Source organism: Peromyscus leucopus, chromosome 6, assembly GCF_004664715.2.
Source record: "Peromyscus leucopus breed LL Stock chromosome 6, UCI_PerLeu_2.1, whole genome shotgun sequence".
NCBI classification, from domain to species: domain Eukaryota; kingdom Metazoa; phylum Chordata; class Mammalia; order Rodentia; family Cricetidae; genus Peromyscus; species Peromyscus leucopus.
The window spans coordinates 71,255,910-71,269,823 of NC_051068.1; the positions used below are offsets into that span (position 1 = coordinate 71,255,910).

General features: G+C 50.6%; 1 protein-coding gene across 1 annotated transcript in view; it reads left to right on the top strand.

The window, feature by feature from the left end:
* The window catches only part of Pdzk1 (PDZ domain containing 1), a 31,038-nt gene that overhangs the window by 8,358 nt on the left and 8,766 nt on the right, over positions 1 to 13,914 (top strand). Inside the window, 3 exon segments of the mRNA XM_028854087.2 lie at positions 8,806 to 9,017; positions 10,118 to 10,367; positions 13,194 to 13,330. Coding sequence (XP_028709920.1) covers positions 8,808 to 9,017; positions 10,118 to 10,367; positions 13,194 to 13,330 — 597 coding nt within the window. The 5' untranslated portion in view covers positions 8,806 to 8,807.

Here is a 13,914-nt window from a genome sequence, read left to right on the forward strand (position 1 = left end):
CTGGTGCAATGATAAGGACCTGCCTTGGCCTGGAAACTGTGATGATAGAATGAAGGGCCTGGTGGAGGACCCACACCGAGCACTAAGCGCTAGGTTTGTGGCCACAAACTCATGCCCTTCCTGATGAGCCCCCCAAATGTGAGGATTAAAAGAGTGTGTCGCCATGCCTGTCGAAAGCTGTGCCATACTGGGGTCCTTGGAGTCCTACCTCATGAGGAGGCAGAAGGTGCTAGGGCCGCTGTCATAGACTTCTACAGGCTGGTCAAATTCTACGGAGTGTCATTTTCTTGAAGGTCTAGAGGTCAGAAGAACAAGATAAAGGTGTCATTAAGGTTGGGCCCTCTCAGGTCCCTGTCCTCGGCGTTCCTGATGGCTGCCTTCTCCTTGTGTCCTGGCATGGTCTTGTTTTCAGAGCGCAAGGGCATCCCCGGGTTCTCGCCCTCTTTCGAAAGGGACATCAGCCCTGCTAGATTTGGTCTCCTCCAGATCTCATTTAACTTGAACTGCCACTTTAAAGTCCCTAGCTCCGAAGGTGGTCCCGTCGGAGATTATGGCCCCAGGCAGGGCCATCATTCAGTCCATGCTAGAAAGGGGGCCACCAGCTGCAAGGTGGGCGCCGATACCAGAGCTGATTTGTAGAGGACACGGGGAGGGTAAGAAATTCAAGGCGAATTATAAAAACCAGCCCGCATGGAGGAGCAGAGAGGCTAAGCGGACGGCTGGAGAGTGCCAGTGTGGGAGCGAGCAGGGGCCAGAGGAGAAGTGTGCGGCCCAGATGCCGTGTGCTGCATTCCGGCAGCTCCTCCTCGCAAGCCGGTCCTGGCAGCGCGCACATCCGGACGCCTGTGTCGCCACACCTGCTGTGGCTGACGCCATCTCAGCATGGAGAAATCTGAAGGGACAGGGTTGATGAATGCAACCTATTGCTTAGTGCGCTGTGTGGGTCCTCCACCTGGCCCTTCATTCTATCGTCAGGGTTTCCAGGTCACGGCAGGCCCTTATCACCTGAGCGGGTCGCTGCAGCAGCCTCTTGGCTGGCCTGCCTCCAGGGTGTCTGCTCCAGTCCACGTCCCATGCCGCCAGACCACAGCCAGATACCATGGGCTGGACACGAAGTTCTTCCCGGCAGGCTCCCTTTGGTTTGATTTTTTAGCTCTTCCTTGAGCACGCCCAAGGACTTTCCCATGGCCTATAGCCATACCATTCTCTGTCCCAAACAGCCTCCCTCTACCTACCGCTGTCGAAATCCTGCCCATCTGTTGTCAGAGTCAACGCCTCATTAATTCACGAAGTATTCCTTCATTTGTCCCAAGGCACAGCTCTTACGCATTTATACTCTGCTTGTAGTGGTGAATTTTTTTTTCTTTTTAATTTGTATTTTATTTTGTGTATGGGTGTTTTGCCTGCATATATGTTTGTGTATTACATGCATGTCTGGTGCCCATTGGATACCAGGAGAGGGTGTCAGATTCCCTGGAATTGGAGTTACCATCATGTGGGTGCTGGGAATTGAACCCTAGATCCTGTGGTAGCGTAGCCAGTGAGCCCTCTTAACTACTGAGTCATCTCTCCAGCCTGTGGGAATTAGCTTTCTATCAGACCTCTCCTCTAACCTAACTGACTCCGAATCCCTGGAGCACTGGGCAGCTTTATGTATTAATGTAGGGTAGACACGGTGCAAACACACGAATGGGGTGTGGGCTTGTAATGGAAAACTGAAGGAGTTAAGTTTGCAGTTCGAAACAGACCTACCCTGCCTGAGCATGCTGACTGAAGGAGCGTTATGTGGGGCAAAGGAAGAGACTGGGATGTGGCAAGAAGCTGAAGGAGGGTCAGTTTTCGTCACGGCTGGCTGGGTTTCTCAGACTTGAGTGCAGCTGGGTGAGGGAGGAGAGGGGTGGCATTAGCTGCCCGCCCCCCACCCCTTGCCCCCCAGATGTTAATATGTAGCCCTGGATGGTGTGAAATGCCCTGTACCGACCAGGTGGCCTTCAGCTCCGCGTTCTGGCTGCCCCCCGCCTCCTGAGTGCTGGGATTGAAGGTGTTCACTAGGAAGCCTGGCTAGCTTCCTTTCAGGGAGCATCAGAGTTCTCTCAAAATCCCCAAGTTAAAAGCAGTTTTCAGCTGTTTGAGTCTGTGGCTGCCTGGCTCAGAACTGCTCGGCGCTGTCGAGCGGAGAAGAGGACAGCAGGCATGGACTCCAGATCGCCATGAATTCCTGGTCCAGGCGCCACGTCCGACACTAGGCAGACCTCAGGGTGTTGGTCATCAGGGGCCTCTCCTCGCCGGACTGCCACCAGGGCTGCTTAAGGGATTAAAGGTGAGCTCTGGGTGACTGACTGTTAATAGTTCACCCAGCCATGACATCCTTCTGTGACCCAGCTGTCCCTGAAGGGAAAGGAGTCAAGTGATGTGGGGTGATGTCAAAGTCTAGTGGTTTTTTTTTTTTTTTTTTTTTTTTTACATATGCCTAAAAATCTGGGCCCAAAAGCTGCGAGGCAGGGACTAAGTATATATTTTATGACTCTGTACAGATGATTCTGGGATTGAGGTTTAATTTGTGGGTGACCATGAGCATTGGGATGATATCCCTTACCTGTCACTGAATTATTTATTTTAACTGTGTGTATCCCCTGCATGGATGTATGTATGTGTACCACAAGTGTGCCTGATATCCTTGGAGGCCAGAAGAGGGCAACAGATCCCCTGGACCTGGAGTTACAGATGTTGTGAGCGACCATGTGGGTGCTGGAAATTGAACCCTGGTCTTCTGGGAGAGTAGCCAGTGCCCTTCAGCACTGAGGCCTCTCTCCAGCCCAGCACTGAGATTTCACAGGTGTGATTTGTTGCTGTTAGTGACACATGATGGCCGTCGGGTTTATACAGTTTTGATTGGCCTGTCTATCGCACAGATGAAGCCAGCTGGCATGGTTTGGGCAGGGCTGGACAACTCCCGGGGATGAGAAGAGGATGCTGTGACTTTTGATCCAGGGCTTGCTATTTATTTTGCTTCCTTTGAAGAAGGATTTGCTTGGGGCAAATGCATTGGTAGAGCATGGGCCTTGGGTTTGAACCTGAGCACCACAAAACAACAAACTCCAAACAAAACCAAAATAAGACCGTAAGTGGTGGTGCATGCCTTTAATCCCAGCACTCGGGGGGCAGAAGCTCACAGGAATTAAACAACAAAAACAACAACAAAAAAAAAAAAACAAAAAAAAAACACCCAGATTTTTTGATATTTAAGTGCATGTGCTTGTGCACGTGTATAGGTGTGTACAGGTGTACATGTACAGGTGTGCATATATGAAGATGGGGTCAACCCTCAGTGATTTTTTTTTTTTTTTTGAGATGAGCGCTTCTCACTGGCCTGGAGCAGGCTTCCCAGCCCTGGAGTTACAAGTGTATGCTACCATACCAACAGTTCCCGGGTGTCTTAGGATTTCTATTGCTGTGAAGAGGCACCATGACCACAGCAATTCTTTTTTTTTTTTTTTTTTTTTTTTCGAGACAGGGTTTCTCTGTGTAGCTTTGCGCCTTTCCTGGAGCTCACTTGGTAGCCCAGGCTGGCCTCGAACTCATAGAGATCCGCCTGGTTCTGCCTCCCGAGTGCTGGGATTAAAGGCGTGCGCCACCACCGCCCAGCTAGCAATTCTTATAAAGGAAAACATTTCATTGGGGCTGGCTTTCAGTTCAGAGGTTTAGTCCGTTATCATCATGGTGGGGAGCATGGTGGCACCCAGGCAGATGTGGTGCTGGAGAAGGAGCTGAGAGTTCTACATCTGGATTGGCAGGCAGCAGGGAGAAAGAGTGAACCTCGAAGCCCACCCCCTAGTGACACACTTCCTCCAGTAAAGCCACACCCACTCCAACGAGGCCACACCTCCTAATAGTGCCTCTCCCTATGGACCAAGCATGCAAACACGTGAGTCTTTGGGGCCATGCTTATGCAAACCACCACACCAGAGATCAAACTCAGGTCCTCATGCTTATAAGGCAAGAGCCAGCACCCATCTCTGAGCCCTTATGTGACTTGGCTCTTGCTGTGTAGACCAGGCTGGCCTTGAACTCAGAGATCCACCTGCCTCTGAAGTGCTGGGATCAAGGGTGTGCGCCTCCACGCCTGGCTCTGGTGTTTTTGAGCATGAGATGTTTCGGGGAATCCCATGGTCATGCCTCTGTCTAGAGCACAGTCTGTGGTCTTGACATTTAAGTGGCTTTAAACACCTCTTCCTCCGCTTCTGTCTGGCTTGGCTCATGAGCACTCATGCCTGTGACATTTCTTGGGACATTTCCACCTACGTGAAACATTATCATGGAACGGAGGCTTCAGATGGGGTTTTGCCTGGAACAGTCTGAGAGGACAGGCAGGCCTTGCCACAAGCCCCCCACACAGCAGGAGCAATGGAAACAGTGTCTTCCCTTCCTCCAAACAGCCTTCAGGGGAAAGGCCCGCAGCTTCCACCCCTAGACACACACACCGAGGCCAAAGCAAGACCCAGCTTTTAGCCTTTGCAACTGAGCTGAACCTGCTGGCTATTTGGGCCGCAGTGGTCTTGACCTCTTTAGGCACAGCTTCCAGCTCTGGCTTCCGGCTTGCTGTGTAGAGACTAGTGAAGAGTACTAACCTAAGGCTCTGTGGGGAGGGTGTGAGCTGAGAAGCCCTGGTCTGCCTTGGGCTTAGGAGCTGTCTTTGGGGCCTGTGAGCTATTTCTTTTCTGTGGGAAAAGCCTAGCAGTTTGAATCCTTTCTACTCTGACCCCTGACAGGAGCCTCCTAATGTCTCTCTGTTCATTTCCCCATCTTCCTAACTTGCAAAGTGCTCTGAGCTTATCTTCTGAACCTAGGTGTATCATTCTTTCTGGACAGGAAGAATCCAAATGTTTGGGAAGCAAATGGAGTCTAAAGAGTAACGTTATCAAGAAGAGTAATGGACAAAGACTTCTAAGCCTTTGCTGTCTGCCTGTCTAGGGCCCTGGTCCTTCCTGTCTGCCTAGCCAGGGCCCTGGTCCTTCCCTGTCTACCTGTCCAGGGCCCTGGTCCTTCCCTGTCTGCCTGTCCAGGGCCCTGGTCCTTCCCTGTCTGCCTGTCCAGGGCCCTGGTCCTTCCCTGTCTGCCTGTCCAGGGCCCTGGTCCTTCCCTGTCTGCCTGTCCAGGGCCCTGGTCCTTCCCTGTCTGCCTGTCCAGGCCTTTATTGTTTTCCCACACACAAGTAACTTTGTTGCCAAGAATTGACTTTTCCATGTCAGCTCAGAGAATTCAAGGGTCACGGCTTCCTTTCATCTTCCGTATTTTGGATAACTGGGAATGGAGCCACTTCAGCATATTTTAGAAATCTCCATGTCTTCACAAATTACCTGCATACCCACCATCAAGGCCTGGCCCTCAGAGTTCCTCATCAAGAAGTAGATGGTCTGGGGAAGGGGGGGGGGGCGTTGAAGAAGCAGGAAACAGATCCTTAAGCACAGTGTTCTCCTAGTTAGGCCAGAGCTCAGAGTCCAGACATCTCACACAGCAGTGACTCAGACGTGCTAAAATGACAGACCCTGACCGATGCAGGAGCCACATAAAACCAGGATGTGGACTAGACGGAATCGGGAATGGAGGTGGAATGGAGCAGGGCCCCTTAGACGCCAGAGTGAACTGGCATTCTACAATACTGTCACGGAAAGAATTGTGTGCCCCAGGGGGTCCCAGGTAAGAGCAGGCATTTGGAGTTCTGGGTGGCTTGGCTGGGGTGATGGTATTCACTATCTAATGTATGTAGGGGACACCTGCTGATGGATGGAGCGTTAGTCCGTTAGTGGCAGGAAACGGACAGAGCTGGCAGCACCAACGTCTCCCTGTAGGGACGATGACATTTCAGAATTGCTGCTGCTGGGGACTGACTCTAACCCTGTCTTCAAGCACAGCCGTGGGAAGAAATGGTGACCTCATGTACCTGAGACTCTTCAAAGCCTCGGGTGCAGGTCTCACTGTTCTCAGTCTGGCTCTTTAGCAACTTTGAGCGGCCACCCAAACAAGACACAGCCTGAGATTGTTGCCAAGAAAGTGAACTCGTGTCTTTTTGGCATGTTGGGCTTTTGGGTCTCCAGTGAGATGGGAAAAACATCCCCCAGTGCAGCCTCCTCTAGGGGAGGATTTCACTTTTCATCTTTGGCCTGCAGAGGAAGCGAGGAGGGATCCTGGGGTGGCTACCCCAGGGTGTGAGACAGCTGAGTTTTAAGGTGGGTGCCTTAAGAATAAACATCCATCTGTTGACCACAAACACAGCCTCTTCTTTTGATGAACGCACAGAATCCAGCAGCCTTTATTCTGGCTGTAAAGGCGCGTTCTGAATTGCAAGCATGTGGATGAGGTTGCCCAAGGTTCCCTGAAGGATCAAAGAGGCTTTGACCAATCCCTTCAAGGCATTTCAGCCCCGGGGAGTTGAGAACTGATAGGGGTCTAGAGAGGAGCTTGGATGCGGTGGGAACTGACGTGATGTGTGCAGGCTGGGCAGAAAGAGCAGTTCCCAAAGTCCATGTCAGAACAGACTGGAAGCGGTGCCTGCAAGTGAGGAGAGCTGCCTGGTGACGCCTGCACTTGGCCCCTTCCTCCCCATGGGGCCCTTTCCGGGTTGAGCCTTTTGATGTGGGAGAGCTGCTGCACTCGCCCAAGGTGTAGGTGATGGCCACTGGTGTGTGTGCGAGGCTTCGCTTTTCTCTCCTCTTGGTGTCTGATGGGGCCCATTGCTTGAGGTGTTTTGTTTTTTTTTAACCACATATTTTCACACTCATCTTTGCAGAGAGAGAGAGAGAGAGAGAGAGAGAGAGAGAGAGAGAGAGAGAGAGAGAGAGAGAGAGAGAGAACGAACCCTTGGGGTGGCCGAGCCACAGGTAGTGGAGATCTGCCTGCCTGTTTGTGCTGCCCCTCTCTGGGCACCAGTGGCATCTTGAATCGCCACAGCAAGGCTTCTAGGAAGCCTGCAGCATATTGTTGCCTGTTCTTCATTCTGCTCCTCTGTTTTTTATAGCCACATCTTCCTGTCCTTCTGGAGCAAAGGGACATGCTCACAAGCAGGGGCAGTGATGAGGAGAATGCAGAGGAGCTGGCTGCAGCCGTCTCAGCCCTTTGCTTCCCTTGACTGGGCGGCCCCCACTGTCCTAGGAAGGCACAGTGCAGAGCTGGGAGCCCCTAGCAGTCTCCTTTAGCAGTAAGGCCCCAACTGTTGCTCACACACTCCTTTTCTCCTCTTGTTCCCAGCCCCCTTCCTGTAGTGGCCGGAGGGCACGCTGGGTGGGGACAGAAGCGGCCTTGGTAAGAAGAGCCTTAACCCACGTGCCGTCTTACTTTACTCTGACTAGAAGTTGTGTATCGCCTACAGCCATTTCTCTCCCTCATTTATTATTTCTGTTTCCTATGTATGTGCCATGTATTTTGATCGTGTCTCCCGTGTACCCTGCTGTTCTGTGCGGCTGAACCCTACTTCCCAAGGCCCTCTCTCACATATTTTTGTGGTGGGCCCCACTGCATTTTCTTAGGTTTTTTGTACAAGTCAGGGGTGCACACATCTTTTCTATTGAATTATCGACACGACAGCCAGCTCTGAGGCCTGGCTTTTCTTCCTTCCTTCCTTCCTTCCTTCCTTCCTTCCTTCCTTCCTTCCTTCCTTCCTTCCTTCCTTCCTTCCTTCCTTCCCTCCCTCCCTCCCTCCCTCCCTCCCTCCCTCCCTCCCTCTCTCTCTCTCTTTTCTTTCTCTCAGTTGTTTGAAGCCTGCCTTGTCCTGTCCTGCCTCACCTGACTCCCACTCCTTGAAAGTCATTTCTCCAAGGAGAAGTCTTATTTCTCCTCAGCCCATTCCCCCTTCCCAAAGACCCTTCTGTGTGTCAGCCTGTACCTCTCCGTTCTTCCACAGTATGGCATACACCACATTTTGTTTTAAAAATATAATTATGAAAAAATACTTTCCCAGGTTAGAAAGGCAGCGTGTAGCTTCTCTTATTCATCACAGGTTTATCCTCAACATCTAGAACCTGAAAGGCTCATAGCTATTTGAGTGCAAGCGTGCTTCCTAGAGATGGACATGGGCAGAGCACTCGTGTGAGAATGTCTTAGGAAACTTCCGGGGGCTGGGAAGACAGACTCGTTCATCAAAGTGCTCACTCTGCAAGCTCGGGGACAGGGGTTTGGATCCCCAGAGACCCTGTAAGAGGATGGGCGTAGGGGTGTGTGTCTGCAGTCCTGATGCTGAAGAGGCAGAGATGGAGGACAGCTGGATCTGCTTGCCAGCTACTCTGGTCAGATCTGTGAGCTCCAGGTCCATTGAGAGACTCTGTCTCAATAAGGTGGAGAGGCATTGAGAAAGACACCTGACATGACCTCTGATTTCTACACACATGGGCACGCACGCATGCACACAACAGCAACAAAACCCCAGCACACATACACAAATGAAACCTTTTATTTTGTGTGGTAATTAAAGAAGGTAGATTTGGTCTCTTAAACTTTGTGGATCATGTGTTTTTAGACTTAACCTCTTTAGGGCAGGGGACAGAGATGAGCTTGTTGGAGCTACTGAAGTTAGGGCACGTGTGTTATGTATGCAGTTGAATACATGGGTCTGAAACTCAGGTAAACAGGCCATTCTTGGGGAATCGATTTGGAGATCGGGAGCATGCTCTGTGCAAAGGCTCCCTGGGGCCCCAGCGTTGCTACACAGCAGAATGGACAAGCAGAGACAGAGACTATGTGGAGGCTCCCAGGCTTGCATGCTCCAACTAGATTTCCTTGCCTGAGGATTTATCCATTTGTTTTTCCTCACAGAAATGGCCTCCACCTTCAGCCCCAGAGAGTGTAAATTGTCCAAACAAGAGGGCCAGAACTACGGCTTCTTCCTGCGCATTGAGAAGGACACTGATGGCCACCTGGTCCGGGTGATTGAGAAGGGAAGCCCCGCAGAGAAAGCAGGGCTCCTGGATGGGGACAGAGTTCTCAGGATCAATGGTGTCTTTGTTGACAAGGAAGAGCACACACAGGTGAATAGACACTTGGGGTTCTAGCACCTCTTCAGCCTCCACATCTCTGCTCACTATGATTTTGGGGGGGGTCAGTGGAGCTTGGTTCTCTTGTGGCTGCCATTGGCAAGGATCTATCATATTTTATGTTTGGCCGGTCTAATTGCCTATAATGAACTGAGAATTGTAAAAAGTGCTATGTGGCTCAGTGGGTAAAGGTGCTTGTTGCCAAGCCTCATGACCTGGGTTCAATTCCTGGGACTTACATGGTGGAAGGAGAGAACTGATTTCCCTAAGTGTTCACATGCATGTGCTATGGCATGTGCCCTGTTATAGAACCCCCAATCAATCAATTAAAAAATGTCCTACTATAACAGTGTCAGGTCAAACATGCATTGCCCATTTGCTAGACAATTCTATCTGAATAAGCTAGAGCTCGCAGCACAAGCCTGTGAGGCATGTGTGACTGCACAGACGAGGCAGCCGTGTGTAGGTGACTTAGCTTGTTAACACTCATGCAGTGGATATATGGGAGAGGTGGGCCTTGACCCACTTGGGTATCGTTCCCCTTTCTCTATACCATGCACCCCCCCCCCGCCCCCACATACACACAGACCTGAGAAGCCCTGTTGTGTTCTCTCAACCTCCCTAACGCTTCGGCCCTTTAATGCAGTTCCTCATGTTGTAGGAACCCCTGACCATAACATTATTTTCGTTCCTACTTCATAACTGTAATTTTGCTACTGTTATGAATTGTAAATATCTGATGTGCAGGGCATCTGATACATGACTTCTGTGAAAGGGTTGGGTCATTCAGTCCCCAAGGAGTCGCGACCCACAGGCTGAGAGCCACTGGTCTTGAGCATTCATTTCTGGGAAAGACCAGTCCTTGTAAGGGCTTCCTGGATCCCCACAGGGCCAGGGTCCCAGTCTAATCCTCCCCTATGTATTAGGAGTATTGGGGTGAAGGTGTCTGGTACCCCTCTGCTCAGGGTATGGGTGTCAGGTCAGCTGGCAGACCTGTGACACGTGACGAACACCTTCCTCCTGCAGCTGGTGGGGGGGGCGGGAGGTGGTTATCAGGACACGGTAGCCTTTTAACATTTCTCCTTCCTTTAAAGGTGGTGGATCTGGTCAGAAAGAGCGGGAATTCAGTGACTCTGCTGGTTTTGGATGGAGACTCCTACGAGAAGGCTATAAAAAAACAGGTGGACTTGAAAGAATTGGATCCGAGCCAGAGGGAGGCAGCTTTGAGTGATAAGAAACCAGGTCCTGTGATGAATGGGGCAGTGGAGACGTGCGCCCAGCCACGGCTCTGCTACCTGGTGAAGGAGGGCAGCAGCTTCGGCTTCTCTCTGAAAACCATCCACGGTGAGCTGGGGGCGGGGTGAGCAATGGCCTCCGGAGGACCGAGGTTGTTAACGACATTCTCTGCAGTCGTTAGGAATGTCCACAGCAACGCCACTCTCTCTTCCTTCCTCTCCAGTCCAAATCTTTCTCTGCAGTTGTCCAAAGAGAGATCCGGACTTTGGACATCAGCAAGGGCTGAATGGAGTAGGGTCCCAGGCTCTCTTTCCCTAGTGTGTGTCAGGCTGGCCCTTTGAGGTCAGGGGTTCAAGGGCTGATGCCTCTTCATTGTTTTGTATTCCCTTGGCTTTTCAAGACAGGGTTTCTCTGTGTAGCTTTGGAGCCTGTCCTGGAACTCACTCTGTAGACCAGGTTGGTCTCAAACTCACAGAGTTCTGCCTGTCCCTGCCTCCTGAGTATAGGAATTAAAGGTGTGCACCACCACTGCCTGGCTTCATTATTCTTTTATAGCTCCCTTAGGGGTGAAGATGGAGGGGAGGAGGTTCTTCATGATAGCTACATTGAGTGAGACTGATATCTTTTTATGGCCCAGAGAAGCCAAAAATACAACAAATTTTTAGCATCTGTTACCACAAGCAGAGACAGAGGCTATGTGTGGAGGCTCTGTTACAACTCTGTACAACTCTTTTGTAACTCTGTTACAACCCCAGAGTAGCTGTATAAACTCTGCCCTCCTGTGACATTATAATACTCTCAGTTGAAGCCTAGTCTCACTTGTCCTAAGATGTGCCCCTGACCTATGCCACGAAGGACATACTTGAGAATCCCCGACCCTTGGAAAGTCTTAGAGGCTCTGTTTCTGTGGTTTCAGAGGAATGCACCATGCTGCCCTGTCCACTGGAATTCTTTAGTGTTTCTCCTAGGAAACCGGCCAGCTTGTTGGCTCCATCTCTAATTATTAAACAGAGAAGAAGAGGTTGGTAGGTTCAGGAAAGATGCTGACGCATCTTTTCAGAAATCAGCTTTAGTACGAGAAAGGGCCCTGAGGTGAGTGTTAGCTCATCACCGAACACTAGTGTTGCCCCTGTCCACATTCTCTCTGGTCCTGGAGAGGACTGATGGTGGGCTGTGTTTGGTGGAAGACAAAGGAGAAGGCTATTTGACAATTTAACATGGTTTTCAGAGGTTACACAAGAGATAGAAATTAAAACCATGAGAGAGAGTATTATTAAACATCTGTATTATTAAACACAGTAGTGTTGAGGGCCAAAGAACCTTGGTATTTTTTAATCTATTAATGGTAAAATAGTGTTAAACAAAAGATGAGGGCTGGTGAGCTGGTTCACTGGCTGCCAAGCCTGATGACCTGGGTTCAATCCCCAGAGCCCCACTTGGTAGGGGGAGAGAACCAACTCTGACCTCCACATGCATGTTATAATGTGTGTGTGCATGTGAGTGTGCGTGTATGTGTATGTGTGTATGTCCACACACACAAATTAACCTAAAAAGTCCAAATTCACAGTTTCCTCACTGGGCTCTTGTGCTGATGCATACAGCGAGTGGTTTGTTAGCTTTATGGAAAGAATGTTTTCTTCATGACAAACTGCAAGATAATGGTGAATATATAAGAAACCAAGCAGCAATCGGCTTGGAGAGGAAGCTGATACATAGTCCCGTCAGGAATGAGGTTTATTAGGATGAAAGAGGGTCTCGAGGCCATGATGGGGCCTGGGGTGGGAGTGGGGACATTAGACAGCGAGATGTATGGAGAGTCAGACACGGTGGGATCTTAAAGGGAAGGACAGGTTTCCCTTTGAAGCCAGGAGAGAGAGAGAAAATGGATGAACGAGTGAATGAATGAGCCAACCACATGAAAAGGATGGCCGGGGAGGCTAGAGGAGCCTCTTCAGAGGTCAGCTCTCCGAGCTTTCTCTGAGAACAGAACAAAGGAGAGGTCTGGCTTTTTATTACCTCCTAGGGGTGGTGAGGAGTTTCCCATCACGGAATTGAGTTCAACACAGCCATGTGTGGCCAGGAGCATGGAGGATGCCAGTCAAGAGCTGGCGAGTCCCATCACGGGTTCTTTTAACTCTGTTCCAGAGAGCCACAGGGAGACCTTAAAGGTGGCATCCTTGTGTTCTAACAGGCAATAGGAGAACTGTTAGTGTTCAAGGAGCTGGTGGTGGTCCTCTTCCTCCTTACAAGTACCATAGATGGCCGTATAAAGCTGCCCTCAGAATAGACGGAAGTGTTAGCGTCTAGAAAGAATTACTAGCACTTCCTTGGGTTAACACCTAAACCACACCACACACACGTGCTCCTTCTCCTCTTCCTCCTCTCTCCCTCCTTGCTGGGCTGCAGCAGAGGTCTGTGGACGCCAGCGGTATGTGATGTTAGGGGAAGGAACAGAAGCATTGACTTCTAATTGTACAGATGCAGAGATGGATGCTGCGTGGGTATGGATCAGTACTACTGGTTCAAGAGACCAACGCCAGACATTTATTTTTAAATTTCCATTGATGTGTGTATGTGTGCATGTGCTCATGCATGTGTGTGTGTGTTCATTCATGCATGCCATGCTGAATGTGTGGGGGTCAGGGGACAACTTACAGTTTTGTTCTTCCACTATGTGGACCTGGGAATTGAACCCAGGTCACCAGACATGACATCAGGTGGCCTTATCCTCTGAGCCATCTCACCGGCTTGTCACAGAGACTCTCGCCTTTCCTTCAGTCAGACTGAGACTTTCTCTTCAGACCAACAGACCCGTGCTGAGTAACAGCAGTGCCCAGCTTCGTGCTAGGAGCTGTAGCTGAGTTGAGAGCCGAGGCAGAGGGCAATCTGAGTCAGCTCTGAAGGTCTCCGGATCTCTCTCCACTCTTCTTCCAGGCAAAAAGGGCGTGTACCTGACTGACATCACACCTCAGGGAGTGGCCATGAGGGCCGGGGTCCTGGCCGACGATCTCTTGGTTGAAGTGAACGGAGAAAACGTAGAGAACGCCAATCACGAGGAAGTGGTGGCGAAGGTAATCCTCAAAGGGCGCTTTTCTCCCCTCTCCTCCCGTCCACTCCGTCGGAAGTGATGGAGGTGGGTGGTAGCGCCTGCCTGGATGAGCGTCTGACGGAGAGCATCCTCTAGGTGTTTGTATCGAGGGCGCACAGAGTCACTGGTGGCATGGGCGGGGCTCACAGGGCTCCGGCCCCTCCCCCTTTCAGTTTCCATTTCCACGTTTACTTGTAGTCGACCCCATCTGAAAGCAATGGAAACTTCCAGAAGAAACAGATGGTTCATAAGTTTAAACAACTGTTCCTACAATACACTGTTGTAATTGATTATTTGTTAGTCACTGTGTCCGACTTGTAAATTAAACTACTGTAGGCGTGTGTGGGAGGAGGAGACCGCACAGACGGGGCTTATTACTGACTGCTTGCCGTCTGCGGGTGGCTGCTGCGTTCAGTGACTGACAGGTGTCGGGCACAAGGATGGGGATGCTAGATACCTTCTGGATGGAGGTGTGGGCGGCAAGGGATGGATTTCATCACTACTCAAAACAGAATACAGCATTAAGTTTATAGGTAACTCCTCAAGTCCATTTAGTATTTCCACACT